General features: G+C 54.4%; 1 protein-coding gene across 4 annotated transcripts in view; it reads left to right on the top strand.

Moving 5' to 3' along the window:
- The window catches only part of ARHGEF10L (Rho guanine nucleotide exchange factor 10 like), a 154,388-nt gene that overhangs the window by 22,708 nt on the left and 114,927 nt on the right, over positions 1–16,753 (top strand). For all 4 annotated transcript variants that reach the window (XM_044996110.1, XM_044996112.1, XM_044996111.1 and 1 more), the window contains exons 2-4: positions 6,470–6,554; positions 11,593–11,877; positions 12,960–12,987. In XM_044996110.1, coding sequence (XP_044852045.1) covers positions 6,518–6,554; positions 11,593–11,877; positions 12,960–12,987 — 350 coding nt within the window. In that variant the 5' untranslated portion in view covers positions 6,470–6,517. The remainder of the gene's footprint in view (positions 1–6,469; positions 6,555–11,592; positions 11,878–12,959; positions 12,988–16,753) is intronic.

The following is a 16,753-nucleotide window of genomic DNA, read 5'->3' as shown; positions in this document are numbered from 1 at the left end:
TGCCTTCCTAAACTGTGTGAGGGAGATCTCCGGGGCCGGCGCCGGTCCACAGACCGGTCGTTGAGAAACACTGGTCTAGTTGATCTGTCAGTGCGCGGCATGCCGGTGTGTCAGCCTACCCTGCAGTGACCTGCCGTGTGCTGACTGGCTGCGTGCACTCTGCTGCCACGTACTAAAGGTTCCCTGGAGTGCTGTGATCTGCCTGCTTTGATTAACACCCCAGCTTGCTGCATGCTGACCCTTCCTCTGGACAAGCCCAGCAGCACTGGAACCCGGCCCTGGCTGCCCAAGGTTTGCACCGCTTTAGTTATGCTGCATTAATTAAGGGCAAGTCTACACTTAAAAAACTGCATTGGTGCAGCTGCACTGGCGCACCACTGGAGCGCTTTAATGAAGGCACTCGAAGCTGACGGGAGACCTCCCCGAGAGACGGTAGCTAGATCAGCGGGAGAAGCTCTCCTGCCAACATAGCTGCTACACTGGGGTGTTAGGTCAGTATAACTACGTCGCTCAGAGGTGTGGATTTTTCACACCCCTGAGCCAGGTAGTTTTCCCAGTGTAGGTCTGTAATGTAGACAAAACCTAAACTGGTCCCGTTAAGTTGGTGCAAATTCCTTTGTTGATGCGCTTATTTCAGTTTAAGAGTGGCTTATTTCGAGCGTCTCCAGGAGCAACTTGCACCAGTTTAACTTCAACCATTTAAAAAAACAATTCAGTTAGGGCAGGTCTACACTACGGCAGGGATCCATGCTCTGAGATTGATCCATTGGCGGTCAATTTAGTGGGTCTAGTAAAGACCCGCCAAATCGACTGTAGATCACTCTCCAATTGACCCCTGTACTCCACCCCCGACGAGAAGAGTAAGATAAGTCGATGGGAGAAAAATCTCCCATTGACCCCCCGCGGTGTAGACCCCGTGATAACTCAACCTAAGGATATGTTGACTCCGGCTACGTTATTCATGTAGCTGGAGTTGCGTAGCGTAGGTTGATTTACCGCGGTAGTGTAGACATGGCCTTAAACTGGTGCACAAAGCTGTGTGGGTGCTCTTATTTCAGCTTCAGGGCTTGTCTACACTTGAAAATTAATGTGGATTAAGGTAGGGTGTGAAAAAAAGCACAATAGCTGTTCCTGATTAACTCCATTGGCCTTGGCTACACTTGAGAGTTACAGCGCTGGTGGTGGCTTTATAGCGCTGTAACTCACACTCAGTCCACACTAGCAAGGCACATACAGCACTGTATCTCTTTGGCTACAGCGCTGCTTGTACTCCACCTCCCAGAGAGAAATAAAGAGTGTGCTGGGGCGCCACTGTAAACAGGGAATAATCTTACTACGCTGTGACTGACCTCCGGAAGCTTCCCATAATCCTTTTAAGTGAAGGTTCCTCTCTTTGTTTTGTTGTGAACTCCGGGCTCCGGGAGCTGCTTATCAAAAAAACAAACACAGCTACTCTTGCTCCCTTTGGAACGCCCACAGCTAGTGTTTGCTTGAGGAGAGGGGGAAGGAGGGGGCTTGAGGAGAGAAGCAGCGCGGCGGGCAGGAAGGAGGGGCGGGGGGCATCCATTTTGGCAAGGCTGCTTATCTGGTCTGTGAGGGAAAAAAACCCAGCTGCTGTTTGCTTTCAGTGAGTGAGAGGGGGTGGGGGAGGGGGTCGGAACTTGCAAGGCAGGGAGCGGACACAGTGTCGACTCCAAAAATCCACTCTCTCTCTCCCCCACGCTCCCTGTCACACTCCACCCCACCCCACCCCTTTTGAAAAGCACGTTGCTGCCACTTGAACGCTGGGATAGCTGCCCATAATGCACCACTCCCAGTGCCGCTGCAGATGCTGCAAATGTGGCCACGACAGTGCGCTGGTAGCTGTCAGTGTGGCCAGACTGCAGCGCTTTCCCTACTCAGCTGTACGAAGACAGGTTTAACTCCCAGCGCTGTACAGCTGCAAGTGCAACCATACCCAATGTGTGGAGACTTGTATTCCACTAACAAGAGCATTGTTCCCGCCAGTTTAACCCATTCTGAAGTTAAAGTGAAACTGAACAGGCACAAGGAACTGTTGTTGTGGAGTAAGTGTCAACTCACTGGGCTAATCTGGAACGATTAGTCAGGAGCACCTCTGTATGTAGATACGCCCTAAGAATTGTTTATTTTGGTTTTGCTCAAGTCAATTTCTGATTGACCTGAACTAATCTGAAGTAAACTTGAGTCATACTGAAATAAGAGTGTCCACACAGCCTTGTGTGCTGGTTTCACTAAAATGGTTTCAAATCATACCCTATGTTGCACCCATGCAACTCAGCATGGTCATGAACTCTGTGATCGAAATGCTGGCCCTAAACCTGGGCACCGCAGGTGTGGAGTGCTCCTGATGCTGGCAGTGAGCGGAGAATCCTGATTTGGGAGCAATATTTGTGTCTACTTTCCACATACCCTTGTATGTGGGATGATGACACAAGATCCCAAGAAGGGGAGAATCAAGCCCTTGGGTTCCGTAGGGAAGTTGTGGGTCTAGTGGATTGAATTGGAGAATCCACAGACCTGGATTCTAATCCTAAATCACACCTGCTGTGTGACTATGGGCAAGTTTGGGCCTCTCTTTTCCCCTCCAAGTTTTTGTCTATTTTGACTGTAACCCGTCTGTCATTGTGTTTTGTACAGCACCTTGCGCACAGTGGGGCCCTGATCCTGATTAAGGTCTTTATGTGCTACTGTTATAAATCTTTCTTTATTCTTAATCGTCTGAATACCCCATCTCTGCATCTCCGCCGCCTTCCGCCTGCTTTCTGAGAGCTGCTGGACTTTTCCCAATCTCTTGCTGCCTCCTCCAGATGCGATGAAGGAGCCAGGCTGCTCTTGGTGCTTGGCCCGTTGTTTGGTAACGTTAATTTCTTCACCAGCTGTTGTCTGGTGCAACCCTAGGAATTCCGTCCAGGTTGCGCCTTTCCTCCCCTTGGAAAACATATTTCTTTCTCACTGCCATCAGCCTCCCGCCCTCCTCCTGGCAAACCCGGCAACTTCAGCTTTCTGCAGCGACAATTCCTTTTGCAATTGAACTGCTCTCGCTGACTCACTGGTGAGTCCTGCATCCGCCTCCAGCCACTCCTTGCTCCTTCAGAGTCTGCAAACTTCTTTCTTTCCACTCTGGGTGAAATTGCCTCCTGTGCAGTCCTGTTCTCAAAGGTGCTTAAACTTCCACCACCCAGGTGAAGCCCGTGGGAGCCGCAGGTGCTCAGCGGGTGCATCAGGCTCAAGGTGTTTCAAACTCAACAGCCAAAAGTTGAGGCATCCAAAATCAGTGACCATTTTTCGCCTCACCGCCCCGCTCTAAGGTAGGGAAATATTATTATCCCCAATGTGCTGATGGGGAAAGCCAGGCAGAGAGGTGGAGTGACTAGGCTAAGACTTCACCCACTCTGTGCTCATTCCTCTAGTCAGCCCTGTAAATGCGTGTAATGGCCAGTAGCATAAACCTTCCCGATGCCCCCGATCTCTTTGCCTTTTGGACCCCTCGCTGTACGTTAAGATGTTTGAATTGATGTATCCGAGGTGATCAGCGACATTGGCTTTATCTTCCCGTGCCTGAATTTTGCAATCCCAAAAATGCGAATGACAATAATTGTTCGTTTGTGTTCTTAGTAGCACATTGTGCTGGCAACTATAGACGCACAAGTGAAGAGACAGTCCTTGCCCTGGAGAGTCATAATCCTTACCCACCTCACAGGGGAGAGGGTGTGAGGCTTAACTAATGTCTATAAAATGCTAGGAGATGCCACAGACGTGCTAAGTATTATTAATAGTAACGGTGCTGATGATGTACCAAGGATGTCCAGGAAATGGATTTGTCCAGCCACATGAAGCAAACCAGACTTGTCTAACCAGGTCAAGGAAATCAGCTTGAATGGTGTGTTACTATATACCACACGTGTCTGGTATTCCTGTCCTAGAATCATAGATCTATGAATAGGACACAGACCTCCTGATTCCCAGCCCAGTACCCTATCCAAATGCTCTCAAACTGGGGGGCAGATCCCTTTTGGGCGGGGTCGGACAGAATAACAGAATATATTCTGTTGCATCCGACGAAGTGGGTATTCACCCACGAAAGCTCATGCTCCAAAACGTCTGCTCGTCTATAAGGTGCCACGGGATTCTTTGCTGCTTTTACAGATCCAGACTAACACGGCTCCCCCTCGGAGACTTGAGAATATATTCTAGTGGGGTGTGAGAAGCTTTAAGGAAAAACAGGACTTAGTGCGCACGTTTTACTCACAGCAGTGAATAACCAGCCAAACAGATTCCTCCGTATCTGGGCCTCAGAGGGCGCTGTGCATTTGGACGGATTTCTGTGACGCTTGCAGAGCATTCTGCAAAGTCGTTGCCGTCTGTACGTTAAGCCGCTCGCTACGACGCCGGGTGCACGTTTCTTTGTGAGCCCGGACCACAACCGCAGTTTTGCTTTTGCTCTTATTGCAATGGCTTGTTTGGTTAAAAAAACAAACCAACCCAACAACTGAAGTGAAAAACAAAGAAGCTGAAACTGATGCGAGTGAAGCAGCGCTGCTGCATAGATCGGTAAATGTACTTGTGTGGTGGTGGTGGGAGAGGCGGGATGTAAACTACCCCAGATACAAAGAAGGGGGCGCGATCAGATACGTTTGAGAACCGCTGCACTGGGCTGTACAGGCACTGATTGCTGCTGTGAAGTCCTGTCCTGGGCAGTTGGGTGGACAGCGCGATCCAAGAGGAAATGAGCCAGTTGACTTGACACTTGCCTGGCTAACCCCGGACAGGGCTGCACTCCTTCCGTGTCTGTTATTCCAATAGCTGTGCGTAGACCGCCCGGTTGTAAAGGACACACCTGATGCAACTGGCTGGTGCCCTTTCGACTCTGCCGGCCTCCGGATGCCAGCGGGTTAGACAGGTGTTCCCTCCTCCGGTGGAAATGAGACTTGCGAATAGAGAATTCCTCCCCCGGCTTAGTTCAGAAGCGGATCAAAGCTGCTTGCACTGGCCTCTCTCCCTAGTCTGTTTGCCTGTTGCACAAAGCCTGGGGGAGTCTCACTCTTGATCTGGGATGGGCCCCATCTCTGTAAGTTTCCGTCTACACTGCAATTGCAAACCCTTGGCTGGCTCATGCCAGCAGACTCAGGCTCAGGGGGCTCCGGCTAAGGGACTGTTTAACTGCAGTGTTGCCGTTCGGGCTCAAGCTGGACCCTGCGAGGTGGGAGGCTTGCAGAGCACATTGCAATTAAACAACCCCCCAGCCCGTGCCCCACAAACCCATCAGCTGGCAGGGGCCAGCCGCAGGTTTTTAATTGCAATGTAGACGTACCTTAAGAGGCCAAACCACCCCCCTGCATCCAGGCTCCCTCCAAATGTGGGGGAAGTTTGGATCCCACCCAAACGTAGTGGCTCTGCTTTCAAACCTATGGCTTGTTCGGTGCCAGGCTCGGCCCCTTGCCTGCCCTTTGGAACTGAGGTCCTGGGGATTGGCCAAAGTAAACCCACTGTGCAAACAGGCACGGCTGCTATTTGAACCAGTCGCCCTCAGCCCTGCTGCAGACCGCAGTTCGCTGCACCTGTGCAAACGGCGGCTGATAGCACTTTCCCCCCGTATGCCTTGGGGAATGAAACCCCCAGGGCAAAAGACACCCGAGACAGAAAGACGTCTCCACGTTATGCTTGAGTTTGGGGGGGTCGTCTTGAGATGTCTGATAACAAAGGGATGTGTGCAGGTTAGGAGGCACGTTTCCCGGGGCAGCCGGGAACTGCTGAATGACAAGTCAAAGCACCAAACAAGCAAACAAAAAAGGCCGGTGAGTTATAGCATTTCTCCCTAACAGGGAAGGGAAATGTTCCCTGGTCGGGCTTGGGGCCAGTGCCTGCCTTTGCATTTAATCAGCTCTGCCTGAGGGCACAGGCTGCTTCTCCATCTGGGCTCTCTTTCCCCACTGGATACCAGCGACGTTGTTGCCAGCAGGTTTTGCTACATCCTGGAGCAGTGCTGCTAGTGTCCTAACCCTTCCTGCTGCTTTGGGCTCCTGCTCGGCTTGCACCCAGGAAATGCTGCCTCGTCTGTAGCCGCAAAGCGCCTGCGAGGCAGCGTTGTCTGGTGGGTAAAGGAGGGAAGGGGGGGGGGGGGACCCTGGGTTCTGTTCCAGGTTCTGCCGCTGCCGCGTCAGGGCAGCCCTTATACCTGGCCCTACCATTTACTAGTTGTGTGACCGGGAGCAAGTCACTCCTAGCTTGGGTTGTTCAGTACCTCTGAAAATTCGGGTGCTCGTCTCCAGGGGCCTGTTTCCCCTTCTATCAAAGGGTGTAACCCCTACCCACAGGGCGTGCTGAGCCAGAATTCATTAGGAGCAGAGCTGTAAGGGCAGGGAATTCTAATGCTTTATTCCCCACTCCCAGGAATAGACAGACATGGGGGTTTCTCTTCCGACTAGATCTCCTCTCTTTGTGTCCCCAGGAAAGCAGCCGGGAAGGTGCCAGGCGAGACGTCAGGATTCCTAGAGAGATGGCTTCCTCCAACCCGCCCCCAAGCCCTGCACTAGGTAATGTAAACCCAGCCCTTTTCCTTCCAGAACTTGTATTAATCATTAGAAAATGAAACAGATCTAGGCCAGTCCCCTCGCGCTGTGAGCTCGTGGGGGCAGGGCTGGCTTTGTGCTGTGTGTGAGTGCAGCGCCTGGCACAAGGGGGGCCCCGATTCCTGACCGGCACCTGTAGGGGCCTCTGCAATCTCAGTCATAAATAACAGCATGCGGAGCGGCTCGTGATGGGCAGCCTCGGTTTCCCTTCGGCATCAAGGCTTTTGTAATGCAGAGCAGCCCCCTGGGATGCGGGGCTTTCAGGGCCCTCCGAGAGCTACCAGGCAACCCATCGCCTGGCGCTGGAATGTCATTCGCTCCTAACAGAACTCGGAGGCGCAGGCAGGTCACGGCCCCGTGCAATTGTAACCCCGGACCGACCCACATCGGAGGTCCGTGATCCTGTCCCTCCCACTGCACTCTTGAGAGCAACGCCGTATGGGGCATTCTTTCCAAAGGGCGGGCCAAGGCGACGTAGGGACGTGGTGCCCGGTTTAATGCGTGTGGCAGGGGAGGGGAGGCAGGAAAGTCACAGGGTCTGAACCTGTCAACCACGGCCGGATTGGAACCTGCAGCCTGCTCACGCTCATTTTACACCCGCATTGCGCAGGGTAAATGGCGAGACACGGTGCCAGGCAGGCACTTGACGCTCGGGGAGACCTTGCTAGATATTAGAAGAGCCAGGAAGCCCTGTGAGATTGAATCTACAGGAGGCACCGCAGAGTCACCCTGAGAGCGTCTCTGCGCCCTCCCCACAATTCCCCCCTCCATGTGCCCTGAAGGACAGACAAGTTCTCCCACGATTCACGGGGAAAGAATCATCGAGCAGCTCAGCCCGCTGCAGCGCTAAGAGCCAGGGGATGTGACCCCACAAGTCCTAGTGCCTCCCGTGAGTGAGTGCAGTGCCAGTGTAGCTTTGCAGTGTTGTCACTCAAACCCAGCCTGGGCTGGCCCGGGTGTCCATCCCCTGGGTTAACACTGCAGCGAAGACGTCTCCGCAGAGATCACCCTGCAAACTCCGGGCCTCTGAGCATTAGGGGGCCCCGTTTTCAGAAGAGCTCAGCTCCCAGAATGAGTGGCTGGGTTGCTCAGCACGCAGGGTTTGTTTTATAGATGGGAAACCGAGGCACAGAGAGGCTGAATGACTTGGTACGGTCGTATGGGGGGCTTGTGGGAGAGCGGAGACTTGAACCCAGGTCTTTCAAGTCTCAGGCTAGTGGCCTAACCACTGGATCATCTTCTAGTGGCTGGAGTTCATCCCGAACCCCAATTTTGAAGCCTGCTCCTTATGGCCAGCTTGGGATCTGGAGCCACTCAGACCCAGTTCCCGTCTGCTGTGGTACAGTCCGTTCTATGCTGTACACATCCTCCCTACAAACCCGAGCTGGCTGGCCGGGAGGAACCAAGCCTGGGCCGGTCCCAGAGGCTGCAGTCAGTCCATGCAGCAGCCCGTCCTTCCCCCCACAGAGCTCTGAGACACAAGGAGATTGCAAAGGGGGACGCTGGAGAAGGAAAAAGCAATGGGATAAAGACGATTTCTATTCCAGCGGCGCATAAAGGCCACAGCTGAGATCAGGGCCCCGTTTCGCTGGGCGCTGCCCGCACCCAGAGTGAGAGACAGGCCCTGCCTTGAACAGCTTATTGTGTACATGGACAAGGCAGAAAAGAATGCGAGTAAGGAAGGATTCTGCTGCTGTTATTATTTGTATGAGCATCGTGCCTAGGAGCCACAGTCTCAGACCAGGCCCCTGTTGCGTTACAAACACAGAACAAAAAGACCGGCCCTGTCCCAAACAGCTGACAAGCAAAGTATCAGACAAGAGACAGCAGGTGGATACAGACAGATAAGCTCAAGGACAAAGTGAGATTTTAGCTCCGTTTGACACCTGGGAACCGAGGCCCAGGGTGAGTAAGTGACTTGCCCAAGGTCACATGGAGAGTCTGTGGCGGAGCTGTCAATTAAGCCCTGAGTCCCAAGCTGCAGCCTTAATCATTCAACCATCTTTCCTTGTACGGAAAACTGCACCACCTGATGAAGCCTTGAGCTGAGGGGAACTCCCTGGCAGTTTGTGAACGAGCTGGGCCAGCTCTCCAGCTGCCTTGCTCTGAGCTGAAGCGCTGCCTCAGAATTTACCTGGTTTCTCAGAGGCACACTGTATAACGCTCTAGGCAGAGGGTGAATGGCTGAGTGGAGCTCAGTAGGGCTGTGTTCAAGTCCTGCTCTGCCACAGACTCCATGTGTGACCCCGGGCAAGTCACTTAACCTTGCTGGGCCTCAGTTCCCACCTGTACAATGGGGATCCTAATTCTTCCTTTCTCTCGGCCTCGTCTATTTACAGTGGAAGCTCTGGGGGGGCAGAGACTGTTTCTCCTGTGTGTGTGTACAGCAATGTGGGGCCCAGACCTCAGCCGAGGCCCCTAGTTGTTCCTATAATGCTAACAACGAACATTAATAATTTGTCCCAGCCACGCAGAGCGCAAGACCGGTAAACAGGCAGTATAAATGGAGACGAGTGAAGGAGATTTAAAAACATCTCCGTGCCGATCACTACGGGGTTCTTTGGAGCACAGGACAGGAAGCCTGGAGAGCCTCCAAATAGAATTTTTGGTTCTAAACCCGTGACCGTCACTCCCCCTCCTGTTTTTTCATTGGTTGTCCCCCAGAATCAGTTGATCCCTGTGTTTCTTCGGGTCCTGCCCCCTTCCCACGCATATGCCCTGGCCTGGTCTTTGCCAGTTCAGCAGTAATGCTGGCTTCCAGCTGGTCAGTGCGAGAGGCAGAGGACGGAAGCCATGGGAGAGGGGCAGAGGAAAGAGATGAACGGAGAGAGAGGCGTGGCAGAGAGGATGCGGTGACAGGAGGCCGAGGGAGCAGCTGGCCGGCTAATACCTCAGCAGGGGAAGTGCTGGAAAGCAGTTCTGAGACAGGCCCTCCCGAAAAAAAAACCTCTTAGCAGCAGAACGTGCCTCCCAGTCCCAGGGAACAAGCCGCTTCCGCCGCTCTTTCCTGGATTAGCATGGCCCCATTGCGGGACACGGGTTGTTCCCCTCCTCAGCCAGCCAAGGAGAAGCCTGGGCTCTCTCTGAGCGGGCTTGCGGGTGGCTCTGTTTACTCCATAAAATTAATCCCTAACAGTCTTGGCTCCGGGCCACTCAGTGCGCTAAATCGGGAGCAGATTGAGATTAGATACCGCCGGTTGCTCGGGCATTTGGAGAAATGTTCTAAAATGCCCTCGGGGCTCCCGGCCACAGACAGGGGGTGCAAGGGAAATACGAGGCGGGGAGGTGCTGTTGCTGGGGTTTTAAAAAATGGAATTTCTCCCCTTGCCCCTCCTGCTATGAGGACCGGAACTGATCCTGTGATGGGCGGTGCTGGGCTGGCTTCCCTGCTGAGAGTGGACGTGCCCCTTCAGCTGAATTTTCCTCCAATCCCATGTCACTCAGTTAATGCAGCTCAATCCTCACCCCCTGCACCCCCTGCTGTTCCAGTCCTGGTCCCCCAAATACCACTACCAGTGTACCTCAGTCCCGACATGCGTGTGTTCACACACACACACTTACCCCTGCCAATGCACATCTGTTGTAACCTTCAGCACTCCCGGCCGTTCCAGGCCTGGGTCACCAAACAACCTGACCAATGCAATTCCCTGCCGATCAGCTGCACCCATGGCTGCCCCAGAGCTGGGACCTAACTGGCAGCTCTGCCAACGCACTTCAGTTTTGTCCTGGACCGTGCTGAGCACCCAGCTGCTCTTGTTAGGCTGCACAATGAATTTAAGATTTGTCAAATGCCCGCTAGGAACTGGGTTAACTGGACCAACGCACTCATTTTACCTGTGACTTCCCCTGGATTTAAGCTCGTCTCTAGTAAGAATAATAATTCATTCTCTTATCTAGTGCTTTCCATCAGCAGATATCAAAGCCCTTTATCCAGCAGGTCAGGATCATTATCCCCATTTTACATATAGAGAAACTGAGGCACAGAGCAGGGAAGTGATTTGCCCAGCAGGCCTATGGCAGGAATAGAACCCAGGCCTCCTGAGTTCCAGTTCAGTGCCCTAACCGCTAGGGCAGAATGCCAGGGGATGTGACTGTAGCATTGCTCGCCCCATGCCTCTGCCAGGCTGAGCTGTGCTGGAGAAGCGGCGTCACTGTGGTTTTGTTTCCATTGCACTAGGACACTCCCGGGGAAAGCGTTTAGGGGCAGGGCGTGGCACCCGTTGCACTCAGTACAGGTGAGCCCACCTGAGCGGGACTTATCCTCGCTGCTAGTGACTGGTGGCTGTACCGCTGCGGGGGTGTTGGGGGGAGTCACTGATTGAAACCAGGATGATGCTTTGGGTGCTATAATGGAGGGAGGAAGGGGGGATCCCAGTTCTGCTAGAGATACCCAAAGGAGCTTTCCCTGGTCCACGGGAGGATCAAAATAACTGGTTGCTTGAGACCTTGACGAGTCAGAGAGATGATGCTCCTGGCTGGGTCATCTGCAGGGGTTGAATGTCTGAATGCATGAGCCTCTCTTGTTTGAGTTAGAGGGGGAGGTCCAGGGGAGATAGCGTGGTGTGGTGGACAGGGCCCTAGAGTGGGACTTGGAAGAGCTGGGTTTTATTCCCAGCTCTGCTGCTGGGAGACCTTGGGCAAGTCACTTCCCCCTTTGTGCCTCGGTTTCCCTATCTATAAAATGGGGATAAAGATACTGACCTCCTTGGAAAGCACTTTGCGATCTCCTGATGGATAGGGCTCCGTGATGTTATTAGCATGGAGACAGTAGCAGATTTATGAACCTGTAATACCTGGTACGGCCAGTGGAGGGGGACAGAGCCACACCGTTAGCTTGGGTATGAAAGCAGCAGCAAATGGACTACAGAGACCACGCTGCACTGGGGTTCCCAGGGGAAAAGGGTCCTACCTTTCACCTGTGATCTGGCTGCTTAGTTATCATGTTTTCCTCCCCCACCATCCAGAGTCCACTGATCCACCTAATTGTTACATCTTCTGGCAGGAGACGGGCTAGTGCCGGGGGCCCTGGAGACCTCGCCCGGGGGGGAGGAGGAGCTTGGGGAAGCGTTTGATTTCGACGACAGCGAAGAGGAGGACGAGGATTCCACAGTAGGGGTCAGCAGCGCCAGCACCGAACCCAGCGTCGGAGTGGCCCTGCAGGCCCCGCCCAGGAGGCGTAGATCAGGAGTCGCCGCTGAGCCCCATTCGTCCGCCCAGCAGGAGAAGGATGGAGCGCCCCCTGCAGGGCAGGCACCGCTGACCGACTCTGGATCGAGCACCAGCGCCGGTAAGTAGGGCTTTCAGCTCGTGCTAACGCAGGATGCTTCACTCCCAGCATCTCTCAGGGGTCTTGGCAAGACTCGGGGTTGCAATGGGACGTGCTCAGCCTACTGGCCCCATTACAGAGCTGCAGAAGGAATGGGTAAGAACCTGGTCCTGCTGGCAGTCACGTACCCCAGTGCAAAGTGAGTTTCACAAGCTACACTCCTGATCCGACAGGGATTGACACCCGGTCCGCGATCCCTTTGCAGTGCAGAGAATCTGGGCTGCCCTGTTTTGTACTTCTACTGCTTGCAGTTTTAGGCTCCTACCCAGCTCTGCCGATGCCCCTCGATCGAAACCAGCCACTCCCCTCCCCCACTATTCCAGTCCTGGTCTCTCCCCACGTCCTTGCCAGTGTCCCTCAATCTTGACCCGAAGCCTCGCCCACCCGCCTCCTGCTTTTCAAGTCATGGAACTCTACCATTGCCCTCAAATTCTGTTTAGAGTATGAGGGGAAACATTTTTTTTTTTCAGTCTCATTCCTGAGACATCCTACTGTAGGGCAAACACGCTGGCCAAAGACCAAGCCCTTGCTGAGAGCTGGCTCAGGGACGGTCAATTTCAGTGGAACAGAACGCTCATTCACCCAAACTTGGGGTGAGATTTTAAAAGTCTCCCTGAAACATGTTTCAAACACTAGATTGAGCACGTCAAAGAATGCTTGAAAACGAAGCCAGCCTGAGTGGGATCTTCTTGGTGCTGCTAATAGTGGCCCAGCATGGAGGGTACGTTCTGCTTGTAAACCAGACACGCTGATATAAACCCTCATGCTTCAGGGCATAAGCAAACCCCTACTTAATGGAGGTCAGGAAGGAACTTCTTCTAAAACCAGGTTGTCCCTTAATTGTCCACTACTGGGTTTCCTGCACTTTCATCTGAAGTAGCTGATGATAGCCACTCTCAGAGACAGGCAACTGAGCAGGATGGACCCGTGCTGTGATCCAGCAGGACAATTCCTGTGGTCTTGTCAGCTCTGATTCTTGTTGTGCTTGGGTTAACGTGCTCTAAGATACCAACTTGGTTTCCTTCTGCTTTTGTTTTTGACAGATCCACTTGACACAAAGCTACAGACAGAGTAAGTGAGTCTAGATTTTATTTAAAAAACCACCCCAAACCCTTGGGTGCTTGTTGGGTTATATCCAACGGGGGAATCCAAGCGGTGTGAGGTAGGGGATGAGAATGCAAATAGTTAATAGAACCCAAGATGCTTTGCTGGCAATGGAGAGACAAAAGCCTGTCTCGTTACCATAGGCGTGCGCAGCACATTTCATTAGGGGGTGCACCCAGGGAGCCCTGCCCTGGCCCCGCCCCCATCCACTCCCTCCTACTTCCTGCCCCATGACTGCCCCCCTCAGAACCCCCAACCCTCCCACTCCTTGTCCCCTGACTACCCCCTCCTGGGACCCCTGCCCCTAACTGCCCCCCAGGACCCCCTCCCCTATCTAAGCCTCCCTGCTCCTTGTCCCCTGACTGCCCCCCTAGGATCCTACCCCCCACCTGTCCCCTGACTGCCCCGACCCTTAGCCACACCCCTGCACCCAGACAGAACCCCCCCGGACTCCCATGCCTATCCAACCGCTTGCTTGCTCAAAGATGGGGGCCTGATCCCACAAACCTGTCCTCGCGTGCGTCACGTTAAGCGTGTGAGTAATCGCGCTGAAGTCAGTGTGGCAACAGCCCCTGTTGTTCCAGTCCGGGGACCTAACCGCTGCGGCCAGTGGGACGACTCACGTGCTTAAAGTTAAGCCCGTGTATAAGGGGTTGCAGGGCAGGGCCTCAGGCAGGAATTGTGCCTCTAGCTTTGCGCTGAAGGCTGGGGGTCAGGAGTCCTGGGGTCTATTCCTGGCTTTGCCACTGCCTCACCCGCTGTGACTGCCCCTCTCCGTGCCTCAGTTTCCCTGACGTGCTGTCATCTCTCCCTCCCCAGTAGCTCTTCTCCCTGCTTCGGGATCTCACTGTGATGTGCCAAAGGATCCCAGGGCACGGGGCTATCAAGTGATTCTCCTGCTCCCCAGTGACTGGGTTTGCTTGTGTCTGTGGTTTGGTGAACACAGTGGGAGCTCTCAGGGCAGCCTGAGCCTCCAGGGCGTAGGAGGCCTGGGAGGTTTGGGGGGATGCCAGGTGTGGCCAGAGCAGAGCCCGTGGATTTCTGCAGCGCAACGCGGCTGCCCTCGCCTTTCGCACGCAGGTGCGGCTCAAAGGACAGGTCCCAGCCTGGCAGGCACGCCCGTCAGGGCGGGCGGTTTTACTACTCAAAATGGTTGGGGCCAGTCAGAGGGCATCGCCCCCTGCTGGCCAAAAGCTCGTTAAGACATCCCAACTTCCTGGACTTGGAAAATGTCTGCGGTTTTCTCCCTTCCTTTCCCCACTCCCTGCCTGTACTGTCTCGTGATGAATGGATCCAGCCCTCTCGCGTTCCCTGTAAGTCTTTGCGCCAGCTGCTGGGCGGTGGCTACCAGCGCACGGTGCAGTTCTGGTGCGTGTGCGTGCAAAAGTGCTTTAAAGTTCACCCCTGTGCACAGAGTGACCAGACAGCAAGTGTGAAAAATCGGGATGGGGGTGGGGGGTAATAGGAGCCTATATAAGAAAAAGCCCCCAAAAATCGGAACTGTCCCTATAAAATTGGGACATCTGGTCACCCTACCTGTGCGCTGCCCTGATCCTGCGGCTCCGGGCTGGGCTTGAGCAACCAGTGGGCTGCTCCGACTTACGCCAGCTGAAAGGGGTTGAAACCACAGTGAAGCGGTGTCCAGGGTGTATGGCAGAGAGGGCAGGGGCCTGGGGCCTGCTTCGAATGGAAGAGCGAGTGGGTTCTGCCCCCAGGGAATGTCTGTAAGGAGTGGGGATCGGTCCTGCTATGTGACTCGGAGGGCTACCCAGGCAGATTGCCAGAAGCCGGAGTGATTCAGAACTGTACCGTGGTATTTACGGCCTTGCGTCTCCAGTGCGCACAGAGCCCCCCCGAGACGTGCCGTTCGCCGGCTCTGCCTCCGCCTTGCATTCCCAGGGAGAGCCCTGTGATCGTCTGCCCCGAACGCGGGGACGTGCCTGCTCCTTCGACCCTGCCCAGCGCTTTGGCCTGGGTTCTGGAACCTCAGTGGAGAGGCCAGCTGATCCCCCCCCTCTGCCAGCGGAGCAAGTGAAATTAACAGGAGGGTGGCTGAGGGCATGTCTGCCTTGGGGAGCATCCTTCACCCGGCCCGTTACCCCTCCACCCCCATCTCCCCACAGGAGAGGCCTCCCATCACTGCCGTAGTCCTTGAGCCAGCTCTCCTCGCAGTCTGGTCCATGGGGGTGATGGGGGAGTGGGCACAACTCCCCTGGTCCCCTTTGTGCCTTCCTCACTTTGGGACGGGCACCCCGGTTTCTCAGGTTGAGGGGGGTCAGGGCGTTGAGGGGTTGTACTTGGCCTTGAGACCTCCTGTCTTAGCAGGACTGTTCATAGCCCCTAACGAGTGCGGAGAGCTGGCCTGTCCTACGCCCCCGGCTTTCCCTGTCCTCCCTCCCACCTCAGCATCAGTCGGGCGATTGAAAGCCGTTAACCCGGCAGGGCGCTCCAGAGCAGGCAGGCAGCACCCCGAGCTTTCGAGCTCGTGCACTAGCTGGAGGAGCCGGGCTTACTGTCCCAGAGGGGCCGGGGCAGTTTGCTCGGCTGGCGCTTAGCCGTCAGATCACATGTCAGATGGTTGCTCGACTCCAGGCCTTGCGTCAGGGCCAAAGAATCCGCAGCAGTTGCTCAGCGAGCAGCTGTAAAGTGTGTTATTGACCTCACGGGCTCTGTGGGGCTGGTGGAGTAACGGGCCTGGGGAAAGGGGGGGCTCTGATTGCCCAGGGATTCACCGCTAGTCAGCTTCTTATCCTGTGCCCATCCTGGTGGTAGCAGAACAGGATTATTGCTATACATGTTGTTAGTATTATTACTTCATGAGCCAGGAGAGATGTAGGTCAGGGCCCTGTTGTGCTGGGTGCTGCACAGATGCATAGCAAGAGAGTCCCTGGCCCAAACAGACAAAGGCAGGGAGGAAGAATTATTACAAATGGGGAATGGAGGCACAGAGAGATCAAGGGCTCGTCTGCACGAACAGTTCATTTGTGGCACGATGGGATGTGCATCTACCTCCTGCTAATCCTCTTTGAACAGGGACAGGATCAAAGCACACTGCTGAAGAGTTAGTGCATGTCGGCAGGGTCCACTGGGACAGTTAGTCCATGGTAGGCTGGGGGAGGGTGGATTCACACCCCATCCTGCTGTGAATTAATTGTTCATGGAGACAAGCCCTAAGTGACTGGCCCAAGGCCACCCAGGGAGTCTGTGGCAGAGCTGGGAATTGACTTTCCTGAGTCCCAGCACAGCCCCTTCACCACAAGATCACCTGAACTGGCTCAGAAGCAGCTGTTTTATCCCCCTCTTCTCCTGTCTGTCTGGGCATTTAATCCTCACTCGGCAATAGTTCATCCCAATCCCCCAAATCCAACATCCTCCTCCCCCCTGTATTTATTTTGTGGGTGATTCCAAATCTGGATTGGGATCGGAATCAGGATTATTTATTATGTGCAGCCTCTGGGAGCCCCAGCCAGGGAGCAGTACCCCAGGTGCTGTACAAACACACAGTAAAAAGAGTTCCCAGGCAGCCTGCCCCTACCTCTGTATTGGGACAAAACACACATTCCCCCACCTCCAACCCCGGCCCACCTCCAGATCTGAGCAACCCCGAGCTTTGGGACTGCAGCGTTCCCAGTGTGGATCAGGTTCTGAATTTTGCATCTGTGGCTCCCTCACTCATCAAGACTAGTAGATAGCTCGGCGACTTGTCTCTCCAGGGTGGTGAGGGGAACCCACA

Source organism: Mauremys mutica, chromosome 21, assembly GCF_020497125.1.
Source record: "Mauremys mutica isolate MM-2020 ecotype Southern chromosome 21, ASM2049712v1, whole genome shotgun sequence".
NCBI classification, from domain to species: domain Eukaryota; kingdom Metazoa; phylum Chordata; order Testudines; family Geoemydidae; genus Mauremys; species Mauremys mutica.
This window is presented reverse-complemented; position numbering and strand designations above follow the sequence as displayed.